Source organism: Haliotis cracherodii, unplaced genomic scaffold, assembly GCF_022045235.1.
Source record: "Haliotis cracherodii isolate W230 unplaced genomic scaffold, xgHalCrac1.p SCAF_30, whole genome shotgun sequence".
NCBI lineage: Eukaryota > Metazoa > Mollusca > Gastropoda > Lepetellida > Haliotidae > Haliotis > Haliotis cracherodii.
Window position 1 is genome coordinate 209,439 of NW_027266287.1, and position 13,839 is coordinate 223,277.

General features: G+C 42.1%; 1 protein-coding gene across 1 annotated transcript; it reads left to right on the plus strand.

Moving 5' to 3' along the window:
* The first annotated feature begins 3,169 nt into the window (after positions 1–3,169).
* On the plus strand, positions 3,170–13,264 carry LOC139477004 (L-proline trans-4-hydroxylase-like). Its single transcript, XM_071259564.1, has 9 exons — positions 3,170–3,258; positions 3,657–3,735; positions 5,513–5,594; positions 7,082–7,192; positions 7,369–7,460; positions 8,715–8,805; positions 10,382–10,511; positions 11,422–11,573; positions 12,608–13,264. Exons 1-9 carry the CDS (start codon positions 3,246–3,248, stop codon positions 12,710–12,712), a joined length of 855 nt encoding a protein of 284 aa, XP_071115665.1. The 5' UTR covers positions 3,170–3,245; the 3' UTR covers positions 12,713–13,264.
* The last annotated feature ends 575 nt before the right edge of the window (positions 13,265–13,839 follow it).

Genomic DNA, 13,839 nt, shown 5'->3' on the forward strand with positions numbered 1-13,839 from the left:
GATAAGGATATCGCGCCCTTGATATAAGAGTCATATCTGTTCAGGCTGACCCACATATACTTGACAAGTACCTGCTGTCACCATTTCCCTTTTGGTTGTCTTACTCTCCTGTAATTAAGTGACCGCCTCCGTGGTCTAGTGGATGAAGCGTCTGCCCGGAGAACGGAAGGTCGGAGGTTAGATCCTCGACGCGTCAAACCAAAAGACGTCAAAATACTTGTTGTTACCTTGCCCGACTCTGGGTATGTCGGGGATAAAACATGGACTGGTCGGCACGGAGACTGAATACTGTGTCAGAGTGGGATGTTCATGTTAAACTTTGGAATGTTACTCAATGGGCTAGAAATTTGAAATCAGCGTCAGTTCGAACTGGTACACACACACACACACACACACACACACACACACACACACACACACACACACACACACACACACACACACACACACACACACACACACACACACACACACAGCGCTTAGTAATCGTGGCTCATGTCAAGACGAACAACATTTTCCAGACCCTTACATCTATTGACTCACTCATGTAAAGGAATTTGTAGTTCGTTTGCAGCATAACGCTGGACACAGCAATATTCCAATCATATGACTACACTCTGTAAATAATCGAGTCCGGATCTGACAAACCAGGGGATGATATTATGAGCAACTGATATATTCTGTCGCTCCTACGATAAGCATTCCTTGCGGGTGATGAATATAAAACTAAATTACCAACGAAATATATTCTACTCACCTTTTGATAATCAGATATGTCATTCTATTCAAATAAACACTTCATATATCATGAGAACCGGCTTTGTGTATCACGTGAACAAACTTTCTCTATCAAAGGACAATCCTAGACATTCCAGCGCATCACATTTCCACTCTGTTCTGATATACATCATGCACCCATTCGCTACAAGAGGTTTGAGCCCTTGAAGATCCTGGGTCAGTTCCGGGTGGGTCATGATGTCAATCACTGGATTGTCTGGTCCAGACATGATTATTTACAGACCGCCGTCATAGAGCAGAAATATTGCTGAGTGCGGATAAAACAACAAACAAACAAAACTTAACATACGACCCATGAAGATCCGGGTTAGAGTTGGTCTTACTTTCATACTATGTAGACTGCTTCTGTGGTCTAGTGGTAGAGTGTCTGCCGGAGAGCGGAAGGTCCGGGTTCGATCCCCGGCCGCGTCACACCAAAAGACGTTAAAAGATGGGACTTGTTGTTACCCTGCCTGACGCTCGACATTCAGGGACTAAAACAAGGACTGTGTCTAAGTGGGGCATTCATATTAAACTACGGCATGGTATTAAGACAGCCTTGCTGGGGATCAAATTGACAAGGTCCATTGCGCATGGTCATCATTACACATGGAATGAGTTTGGCCAAATTGGGCTGATCAGGGTCAGCATATGTACGGAGAGCCTGCTCTATGACGCTGTTCAGTAATGAGTGTACGGGTAGCACCAAACCGTAGAAAAGACCTCAGTGAACAGGATTGACGCAACCTTAGCGGCTTCTAGGGTTCGCTTAGGGAAACCTTCAGTCCAGCGTGAGAAGAAATCAACTGCAAGGAAACATACTTGTAACCTTCCTTAGTCTCAGGCAATGGCCCAATGATGTCAACATGGAGACGAGAGAATGTGTCCTCATTAGGCATGGGCACCATTAGTGCTGGCTTGGCATTGGTCCTTCTTTTGGAGCGTTGGCAGTCATCACATGACTTGACATAATTGTTGTATACTGTGTCTCCGTTGGGTGTCCAGTTGTATACTGTGTCTATGTATGTTGTCTAGTTGTATACTATGTCTGAGTGGGGTGTCTAGTTGTATACTGTGTCTGAGTGGGGTGTCTAGTTGTATACTGTGTCTATGTATGTTGTCTAGTTGTATACTATGTCTGAGTGGGGTGTCTAGTTGTATACTGTGTCTATGTATGTTGTCTAGTTGTATACTATGTCTGAGTGGGGTGTCTAGTTGTATACTGTGTCTATGTATGTTGTCTAGTTGTATACTATGTCTGAGTGGGGTGTCTAGTTGTATACTGTGTCTGAGTGGGGTGTCTAGTTGTATACTATGTCTGAGTGGGGTGTCTAGTTGTATACTGTGTCTGAGTGGGGTGTCCAGCTGTATATTGTGTCTGAGTGGGGTGTCCAGCTGTATACGTGTCTGTGTGGGGTGTCCAGCTTTACTCTGTGTCTGAGTGAGTTGTCCAGCTGTATACTGTGTCTGAGTGGGGTGTCCAGCTGTATACTTTGTCTGATTGAGGTGTCCAGCTGTATACGTGTCTGTGTGGGGTGTCCGGCTGTAAACTGTACCTGAGTAGGGTGTCCAGCTTTACACTGTGTCTGAGTGAGGTGTCCAGCTGTATACTGTGTCTGAGTGAGGTGTCCAGCTGTATACGTGTCTGTGTGGGGTGTCCGGCTGTAAACTGTACCTGAGTAGGGTGTCCAGCTGTATACTGTGTCTGTGTGGGGTGTCCAGCTGTATACTGTGTATGAGTGGGGTGTTCGGCTGTATACGTGTCTGTGTGGGGTGTCCAGCTGTATACTGTGTATGAGTGAGGTGTCCAGCTGTATACGTGTCTGTGTGGGGTGTCCAGCTGTATACTGTGTATGAGTGGGGTGTCCAGCTTTATAGTGTGTCTGAGTGAGGTGCCCAGCTGCTGCATGATATCTGAGTAGGCTTGTAATATACAACTGGTATAACAAGAATGCTGACCAGTACACACACAAACACACTTACACACAAACACACACACACGAATAGACACACGAGTGCATACAGATAGTTTTTTCGGTATATAAGGCCAAATGACATTGTACAGGTGGCATTCAAACGCCTACACGTCGCAATGTCGCAACGTTCAGCCCTATTTCTCCACACTACACCCAACACAATTCCCAAATGACGACTTGATGGGCTTGACTGAATTCTACACACAGTGGGGTGGGGTGGGGCAGGGGGGGGAGGGGTGGGGATTGGGGGGTTGGGATGAAACATAAAACCCAAGACCACTTTCATCAGGCGGACCCACTCAAACATAACGACCTGAATACAGGCGAACCAACCGCATACGACGGTATTACTTTCCAGCATATATGTCTTTGTAGAACGGTCAAACGCTATAAATATTCGTCAATCGGCAGTATGAACTAGGCAAGCCCTGTCCTGAATATAGCAGATACACATTCACCTGAACGTGGACCGGGGAAGCTTGCTGGTCAACTATGACTTCAGCAGGTACGTGGACATGCCCCCGAAGTACCAGGCTAACTTACATTCAGATATCAACCTGAACGTACTGACATTTGAAAGAGTGTAGTCCCACTGCAGTAATTCAGAATTCGAGGAAGTAACATGTTGTACTAGACGCCAAGTGAACGACAACGCGTCATGTCACAATGTCCGAGCTATAAATATATGTACTGCTATCTCGAGCTATGAGACAGGTAGGTGATAGCGGAGGTGATATATCTCCCGGACAGAGCGAATGTGTTAATACTTTGTTACAGGGTTGTTTATAACTCTATTCACGTTGGTGACACATAACTTTCATGAGTGAAACCACGTTATTTCTAAATAACGGCTTTATGTCATTCGGTGAAATAAATATTTATTTTTTTTGTTCCATTATGAAGAGTTTCAATTCGACCAATCGTTTGATATCACGGAAGATGTCAAAAGGTCATATGATGAACGAGGATACATCCTCATCAGGTAAATATAATTACTGACTCATCAGGTAAACATGTTATTTATTATGTTTACCCATTTAGTTCTACGTAAAAGTATCACACAAATCTTCAGTGAAGTGTCATAACACTTGCATGGATTGGCACGAGTGGCCCAGTCGCCTAAGGCGTGTGCAGAGTTTCGCCCCTTGGGCATGCCAGAAACCTATGCTTGTGGGTTCGAAACCCGGTTCGCCCCGATCATGTTTCTAGGCTTGTCAGCGCCAATAACTGGGCCATACCGATGGTGATGAGGCTGTAATAAGAACTATCGTGTATTCATTCAGGTCAGAGGGGAGAGATAACCTTCCCAACTCAACTTAACTTTAATCTGGTCACACGCTGATAATGGCTTCTTGTCAAAAGTCGCTGCTGGCCCACCAACAACGATGAAATCATGAGAAGTAATACGCCTCTGTGTTTCCAATTTATACATGTATCTATACCTACCTTGTTCTCATAACAAGGGCATTAAAAATGTTATACCGATACTGTTAATTAATTAAAGGGCTTCGTTAAGTGGTTATAGTAGTATTTGTTATCTCCATATGTTGAATGTTGCCATGGTAACTTAATAGATAATAGGCCAACACTTTACGTATACTCTTAAAACAAGTAGGGGGTCATGAATAATAAATGTTACTACTAAGTATTGGACCAAAGATAAGTGTTGAAGACAAACATAATATGTAAGAACGTTTATGCATGTGAACGTAACGCCAAAACACATCCTATAGTTCGCACGTGGCTCATACAGTTGCTCCACACACCCTTGTAGAGTGTCATTCCTAACTTTGACCCATTCAAGGAAGGTCGAGTAATCTCTGTGGACCATTATTTCTGTCAATCTTATTCATTCTGCTTATCAAACAGTTGTGATTTACTTGATTTCATTCATTGTATGATGCGATGCGGAGGTTGCAACGCGAGGAGCGTCTGCGGGACATTAACATGCAGGAAACTGGTAGAAGTAGAGTGCAGTGGCCAATACGTTCAATGTTTCACAGTCTGGGATGGGCAGACTATGGAACAGGTACCAACAAATCCAAAACGTTGACGTTCGACCACGTTCAGGGCGTCCGCGGCCAACGAAAAGAGTACACGATTTGACCGGTGGTGTGGTGTGTGGTGTGACATCACTACGACTGAGAGAACCCCACTCCAAATTGTGCAAGAAAGGATCACTGCACAGTTCTGCCTGGACAACACACTGACATCCTTAATTGTCCCGTCTCAATTGTCGCGTCTATAAGGCGTGGGGTCGACGTTTTGTCTTTCAGGACGACAGCGCTTGTGCACGAGTCGTCAATGCTTATCCCCAGCAGCAAAATATCCATAGAATGCCATGGTCAACAATGTGCCAAGACAATTTCCCCATTGAACACGTCTGACACATGTAAAGGGAGACGTGTACGTCATAGGCCGCCGACCACGTTAATTGAACTTGGCCAGATCTGCAAATGAAAGTGGGGCAGAGTCTCTCAAATCGCCATTGGTTGACTCATACATTGTTTGCCTCGTCGAATGAATGAATGTTTGACAAATTGTGACGGTATTATGCACTACTGATCCTTAAACGTCAACTTCCTTTCTTTGTAGGCAGTCATAACATATACGGTCATACCTCACTGCCGGTAGTAATGTGTTCCCAATTCGTTCAATATTATCATATTACTACAAACTAACATCTACAATTTTGGAAGTTTAAGTTATTTCCGAAGATCGCTTACTTTTTAAGAGTATATTTACTGTGGAATTTGCAGGGGCTTGTTAGATGCAGAAGAGGTATCACAAGTGAAGAAGACATTGGAAGAATCGGATGCAATTACGAAGAATGCACAAGGGGTATGTACTTTCTTCTGCAAATGGTTGCAATGCATTGACAATACGACAACAATGTCATTCAAATTAGTCGTTTTACTCCGCTATCATACCCCCCTGCGTTAGATCTGAAGACACCTAAATGAAAGGTCAAGGTAGGTAAGCCCTGAGCGACCTTTGACCGCCCAATCACAAGTAGCATGTGTGGGTTCTTGAGCCAATCAGATGTCAGCTTTCATTTTGGCTTCATTTCTCCACCACGCTTCGCAAAGTTCGATTTCAGCAAAAGAAAGCCAATGCAGGACACATGGAATTCGTTTGGGTGGAGCTCAGAAACGACAGGGTATAACAAATAATAACAAAGCCATTTCCATATTCATATTCAGAAACCTCTATGCATGTGTTTTTGACAGAGTTGAACCTGGTTCTTTTCTGCGATTGTAAATAGTCAACCAAATCCTTTGAGTTTTTGAGAATCCACAATGGTATTAATTTCACTTGTCTCAAAAAGTTCTTTGAATATAAAGAAAGTCCTTCCTTGATTGTATGAAGTATCTAAGCTGATCGTTGAAACAGGGATTTCGTGCAGCGTTTGCTGGACCCAGAAATATATTGCTTTGGACGGATTGGTATGAAGCTAAGGAAACCAGTACAAAAGAGGAATGGACATGTCTCCAGCTTTTAGAGTCAAGACAAAAGTTGGTGGTACTGATGCATGGTTTGGCAGATTTCTTCGTCAGTTATTAAATATCAAGAACAATAATAGCGTAGCATTCGTTATGGACGTTTAGGAAATGTCGTATTTGAATTTAGAACCCATGACGCTGATTGGCTGATCAGAAAGTTCACCTGGCATGACTTTTAATGGTGGTCTCCTCAGATTTTCATTCAAAGAGGTATTGTATTGGAGTAAAAGATCACATTTTGTTTCAGCGGATTCAGGAACTAGTAGGTGAAATCGCATAATTATGGTTGTAGCAGTTGACATTCCAACGCAGAGGTTTTGAGCCAAAGTGGCAATACTGTACAGTGCATTCAACGACTGGGCACTCGTGTCCACGATATAACTGTGATGATGTCCAAGAACATCAAAATCGACCGTGATCGTTCATTTAAAAAACTGCCTGGCAAAAGAAAGTATACAACAATGCTTGATGGTGGCTATGAAATGAAATAAACAGGAAATTGTGCTTACATTGTGATGTATTTGATACGGCCATCATAGTTTTGTTTTGGATCGTAAGTTTGCAGTGTTTGGGCGACTGTTTTCAGCCACGTAACGTTTTAATAACGTTAAAAATTGCTTGCTCAGACCTAATTTTCAAGTGTATTCTTTCTTTTGGCCGTCAGTTGGTGAAATATTGTGTGTGGCGTTAAGCACCGAAAAGTAATTAAAGTAAAATATCCATTGACTAGATGTATGGAGTCGATGTGTCAAAAACAGGGCCGGTTCGAAAACATTACCGTTAAAAGGTGACATTGGGTGACTTTTTAAATCAAATATTTAACAGATTTCAGATGGAGGAGAAAGGGAAAGTAAACTGGCCATATGGCGGTATCCCGGAAGTGACGTCACGGGGATGGTGGTTCGCAGCGAAAAGGTGGCTGGATTTAGTGAAAAGGTCGGGCATTTCTTTCTTTCATCTATAATTATGTTCCTTCAATAAAATGAATTGCGGCGGCGGAGATCGCTGCTCTAATAAATCCACACACACACACACACACACACACACACACACGATACATTGCCACAGTGTGATGCTGATCCTACAATGCACGTCTTGTTCTGTTTCTGCAGTTGCTGGGCGGTGAAGGCTACATGTACAGTTGCAAACTGATGATGAAGGAACCCCTCACTGGAGGAAAACACCTCTGGCATCAAGACTATGGGTGATTACGAAAGCCTAATTGTGCCACTTTGTTGCACACTCACTTTTGTTTAAATCGAAGATGAATCTTATTTCAATAACTTTTTTTTCTTTTTTTGTTACTTCCATTATATTTTTGTTATTTCAATTTTTTTCGAATTTTCCAGTTTTTCTCAATACTTCAAATTTTTGTTTTTGAAATTTCAATAATTTTCTCTTAATTTAAGTTCATTTCAAAAATAACGACAAAATATACAAAATTTCGAGTTTTTTAAACTAAACCAGAAAATGTTTGAAGTAACGAGAAAATAGTCGAAATAACGGGAAATTATTGGACACAACGAGAAAATATATGCGAAATGTTCTTTTTTTAAATAAACTTGAAATAACAAGAAAATATTCGAAGTAACGAGAAAAGAATTTCGAAATTTCCAGAAAAATGATTGAGATAAACTTGAAATAAGGAGAACATATTCGAACTTACCAGAAAAAACTCAAAGTAACCAGAAATGTCGATAAAAATATGAAATTTTACTTCCAACATGGCACCATTAGGCTTTTGTAGGTGTTAAATTTACCTGAACAAACAGAGGTTAAAAGCGTTCGCTCGCCATGCCGATGGACTATGTTCGATTCCCCGCACTCCCATATATTGCTAACACCTTGCTGAAAGCTCATACTCACTGACTCACTATTATAAAACCCAGAAGAACTTATGTAGTTACTCCTCAAACACTCCAGCAATATGATTGACCAGTCACAATAAATATATTATGTATATCACGCGTTCGCTTGGCCCGCTCAAGGCCTGTGGTTGATGCTCCGACATGGGTAAAGTTGGCGAAGCCTATTGCTCAGGGCACCTCCCACCTCAACCCCTAAAGATTACGATTTTACGATCTGCAGGACCGCCCCTCGACCAAACCTGTATCCATTATCTGTCATATTCTGTCAACTGTTACTGGTATAGGAACTGCTGTCTGTTCCCCCACATTCTGAATATTTCAACCCCCTTGATCGATGATAATTGAAATTTATGTTAAAAATTCAAAATTTCATTTTTTAAATAAACTTCAAATAACGAGAAAATAATCGAAATACTGAGAACTTTTTCGAAATTACCAGTTTTTGAGATAAACTTCAAATAACGCGAAGATGTTCGATGTGACGAGAAAAAACTTGTAATTTTTAGGAAATATTTGAAATAACGAAAATAATCAGTGCAACGAGAAAGAAATCGAAATTTTAACCATTTTCCGTCATTTTCCGCCAACAGTTACTGGTATAAGAACTGCTGTCTGTTCCCCGACATGCTGAGTGTGTTCATCCCCGTTGATCGGTGTGTGCAGGAAAACGGCTGTCTCGAGGTAAGAGGAAAACAGTTGTCTCGAGGTAAGAGGAAAACGAGTCCTCGTTGTGTCGAGTCCTGTAGTCTGGTAATCCAAGACCGATACAGTGGAGGTCGTTATTTTGATGACACACACATATTTAAAACAAAGTCCTGTAACTTTTGAACATGAAATGATAAATTCGATACAAGCGGAGTGGACGTGATTGTATGAGCTGAAAACGCTCGTGTGGATTCCTGGAGCTTCGACCTAAGGCGGAATAGAACAATCAGCTCGAAAAAATCAGTTTACCCTGCTCGTGACTCACGTACCTCGTAGGTCAGCTCCAACTGGTGTATCACGTCTTTTCCCACAGGAGACCGCCTCCGTCGTCTAGTGGTAGAGCGTCCGCCCAGAGAGCGGAAGGTCCAAGGTTCGATCCCCGGCCGCGTCATACCAAAAGACTTTAAAAGATGGTACTTGTTGTTACCCTGTCTGGCGCTCGGCATTAGGGGGCTAAAACAAGGACTGGTCGGCTCGGAGTCAGTATACTGTGTCTGAGTGGGGTATTCCTGTTAAACTGCGGCATGGTATCTCAGTGAGCTAGCACTATAAAACGGCATCAGTCCGGACTAGTACAAGCAGCCACACGTCGCTATATAAGTCCAATAATCTTGGACGCGACGTTAAACCCCATTTTCCCACAGTAAACAAACGGGCTTCGGTGAAAATCATTTTCCCCTAGGGCGAAATACGCAGTGATGGAAGCGCCCGTAAATCTCCATCATGTGTCAATAATAACCTGTTGTAACATGAACATTCTGACCATTGTCTTCTGATGTTCTCATCACTATTTGATAGTGATTCATAAACACATCCTGATTATATAGTCGGAATCATACAATGAACTTTGATTGTAGAGGAAGTTTGTTTCTGATTATTGAGACCCGTGAAGATTCCGGGGTAGAATTGGTCTTCAGCAACCCATACTTGCCGTAAAAGGCGACTATGCTTGTCGTAAAAGGCGACTAACGGGATCCGGTGGTCAGGCTCGCTGACTTGATTGATACATGTCATCGATCCCAATTGCGTGGATCGATGCTCATGATGTCAATTACTGGATTGTCTGGTCCAGACTAGATTATTTTACAGACCGCCGTCATATAGCTGGAACATTGATGTGTGCGGCGTTAAACAACACACACACACACACACACACACACACACACACACACACACACACACACACACACACACACACACACACACACACACACACTCTGATTATTGAAGTGTTTTTATCGCTTAATAATTTTGTCATTACGTTAAGTGAATAACTAAGCATTTTTTTAAACGTGCTCTGAAAGCTAATCACGTAACTGTTTAAAGACGATCTTCCTGGATACAATGTATTCCATTATGAAGTCTTTGTTAGTTATTTAGAAGTTGGGAGGACATGAATACATAACACTTTTTTAAGGATAACAACTTTCACCTGACGAAGCACACAGTAGCTCGCTGAAACGTCGTACAAAGAATAAAAGAAGTTGCAATCTATAAAAGAGTGTAATGTACTCATATTCCATTATAATTGTTTTGTTTCTATCAATGTCAGATCCTGGAGGGGTCCCACCGATGTGGGCGTGTCGACCATCTGATGGTGGGGGGTCAGACAGGGGCTGATATGAAGAGAGTAATGGAGATCAAGAAGAGGTGTCCACACAGATATGTTGAGATGGAGCCAGGTGATCAGATATACATGTAATGAGCTTTTGATAAGTGGTGAAAAACGTTTGCTTTACTTAGCTGCCGACATGTAGACAACGTGCAGATAACACGCGAGGCTCTCAATATATCTACAACGAGAAAGTATATGACTGAGATCTTTACTGAATAGAATATACATTTCTTTTAATGAATACATGTTTTTAATCTTGAAACCCCCACCCCACCCCACCCCCCCCCCCACCCCACCCCCCCCACCCACCCCCCCCCCCCCCCCACCCCCCCGTGGGGATTCTGGGTTGGACGTGATCCCCTGCAGCCTATGCTGATGCAAGAGGCTGCTTAATGGATCGGGTGATCAGGCTCAAATACTTGATTGATCGTTGCTCATAATATCAATCGTTGTATTGATTGGTCCAGACTCGAATTAGCACAGGCCGCCGTCATATACATATGCAGATGTAGCTGTAATATGTATGTGTGCAGCGTAAGACAACACACATATACTCACATACACACACATACACACACATACTCACATACACAAACATATTCACACATACTCACACATACATAGACACACACATACACATACAACGCACACATACACATACATACACACATACACGCACACATCCTCAAACACACATATACACACATAAACACATACAACACTAACATACACACTCATACACATACACACACACACACATATTCACACATACACACACATACAACACAGACACATATATATATGGGAACATGTATATTTTTTAGATATGGATGGGTAGAATCCCCAAGGTACATGCCAAAAGTGACAGAAGCCGTACCTCGCTGACAGCACTTCATCGTACAAGTAGTAAACGCTGATCGTATCTTCGAGTTATCTATGAAAAGTGTAATTCTGCTCAACAAACGCGTCCTTTGCAGGTGACGCCCTCTTCTTCCACTGTAACCTTCTACACAGCAGCGGCATCAACAACAGCACCATGAGACGCTGGGTCCTCATCTGTGCCTTCAACAAGGCCACGAACAACCCGGTGTATGAACACGAGTACCCGCAGTACACTAAACTGAACAAGGTATGGACACGAGTACCCACAGTACACTAAACTGAACAAGGTATGAACACGAGTACCCACAGTACACTAAACTGAACAAGGTATGGACACGGGTACCCACAGTACACTAAACTAAACAAGGTATGGACACGGGTACCCACAGTACACTAAACTAAACAAGGTATGGACACGGGTACCCACAGTACACTAAACTGAACAAGGTATGGACACGGGTACCCACAGTACACTAAACTGAACAAGGTATGGACACGGGTACCCACAGTACACTAAACTAAACAAGGTATGGACACGGGTACCCACAGTACACTAAACTGAACAAGGTATGACACGAGTACCCGCAGTACACTAAACTAAACAAGGTATGGACACGGGTACCCGCAGTACACTAAACTGAACAAGGTATGAACACGGGTACCCGCAGTACACTAAACTAAACAAGGTATGGACACGGGTACCCGCAGTACACTAAACTGAACAAGGTATGAACACGAGTACCAACAGTACACTAAGCTGAACAAGGTATGAACACGGGTACCCGCAGTACACTAAGCTGAACAAGGTATGAACACGGGTACCCGCAGTACACTAAGCTGAACAAGGTATGAACACGGGTACCCGCAGTACACTAAGCTGAACAAGGGTATGAACACGAGTACCCGCAGTACACTAAACTGAACAAGGTATGAACACGGGTACCCGCAGTACACTAAGCTGAACAAGGTATGACACGAGTACCCGCAGTACACTGACTGAACAAGGTATGACACGAATACCCACAGTATACTAAACTGAACAATATATGCATTTCTAATTAGATAAAATAATTTACTTTCCAGTCCATATAGATGACTACGTGAGTATGTTTGTCATATTAATCTCAAATGTTTATATAATCACGTTATGCGTACTTCATGAATAAATAAAGTGAAGGAATACATATTTTAGTAGAAACAGTTTTGAATACCAAAATATGCTTATAAATGACACCAAAGCTACTGTGACGTTATCATCACATTCGTTGTTGCTTTTAACAGGTACCTAACACCGCCATCAGGGACTGCAACAACTACACCGACGTCTCGGGAAAGTCCTTTGTTGATCTCCGGAACGATAAAACTGTCCGAGTTGGAAGGACTTAGTCTGGCTTGGGTGACCTGTGGCTATTCGTGTCTGACAGTATGGTATAAAGTTGAATTCTTGTTACATTATATTTACATTGAAATAGGTGGAGGACTGCACTCACAGTAAAGTTTTTTTTAACGTATTCTGATTCAGGTAACATGGCGTACATGGTAACAAAGAGTACAATAAAGTGACAAAAATATTTCATTATCATAAGAAATATTGCTACAAGCAGAGTTCATTGTACGACCTGACTATATCATAAGCATGTGTAAATAACTCACAACCATTTAGTGATGACGTATCATGCCCAACTGGTGACACCGTCACAAACACACGTCATGTCAAGACAATTGTTTACCTGAGAACACATTTATATTGTTTCAAAGATCCTGTGACGAGCAATAGCTGTATTCAGAACGTTTTTTGTGTATTCTGATGTTCATGTTTTCGTTAAACTGAATTGTTGTTGCACAGATCTCCGCTCCAACTGCTGAGTTTATTAAAGATACACATGTTGCAAATGTTTTATTGACAATCGTTCCGCCTGTTGTACATGTGTAGTTATAGTCAAGTCGTAGTAGTTGTAGTTGTTGACGTGCAAGCGTATCGGTACCATTGAATTATATTTCAAGAATGTCATCATAGCAGATTTGGAGTCGTGCACGCGGGACATTGGTTTCATTTCATTATGACTTTTATCTATGAAGTGGGTTCGAATCCAATACTGGGATCCTTTATTTCTTTGCACCATATCCGTATTATTGAGTTGATGACTGATTGCGTCCCCCAGACACTGTGATAGATGACTGGTAGCTGTAGTGTTCAAGAAGCGTCAGACCCAGCTCTCTCATTCATCATAATACATATTCACAAAAAAGTTGTCACAATAACATAAGGCGTTGTTCACAAAGGATGGGTGACTCCTATGAACGTGGATGAACATCGAATCCCAGATTGATAATGTTTCTAGGTTTGTCAGCACCATATCTATGCTTGTGGGTTTCACAAAAGTGGTAGACATCGCAGATGCTTATATATATTATATGCAATAAAATAATCACTAAAAACAACACAATATTCTACTTTATTGGGGAAAGAGTGAAAAGCAATGGAAAACACATTTATGATCTATATATGCCTA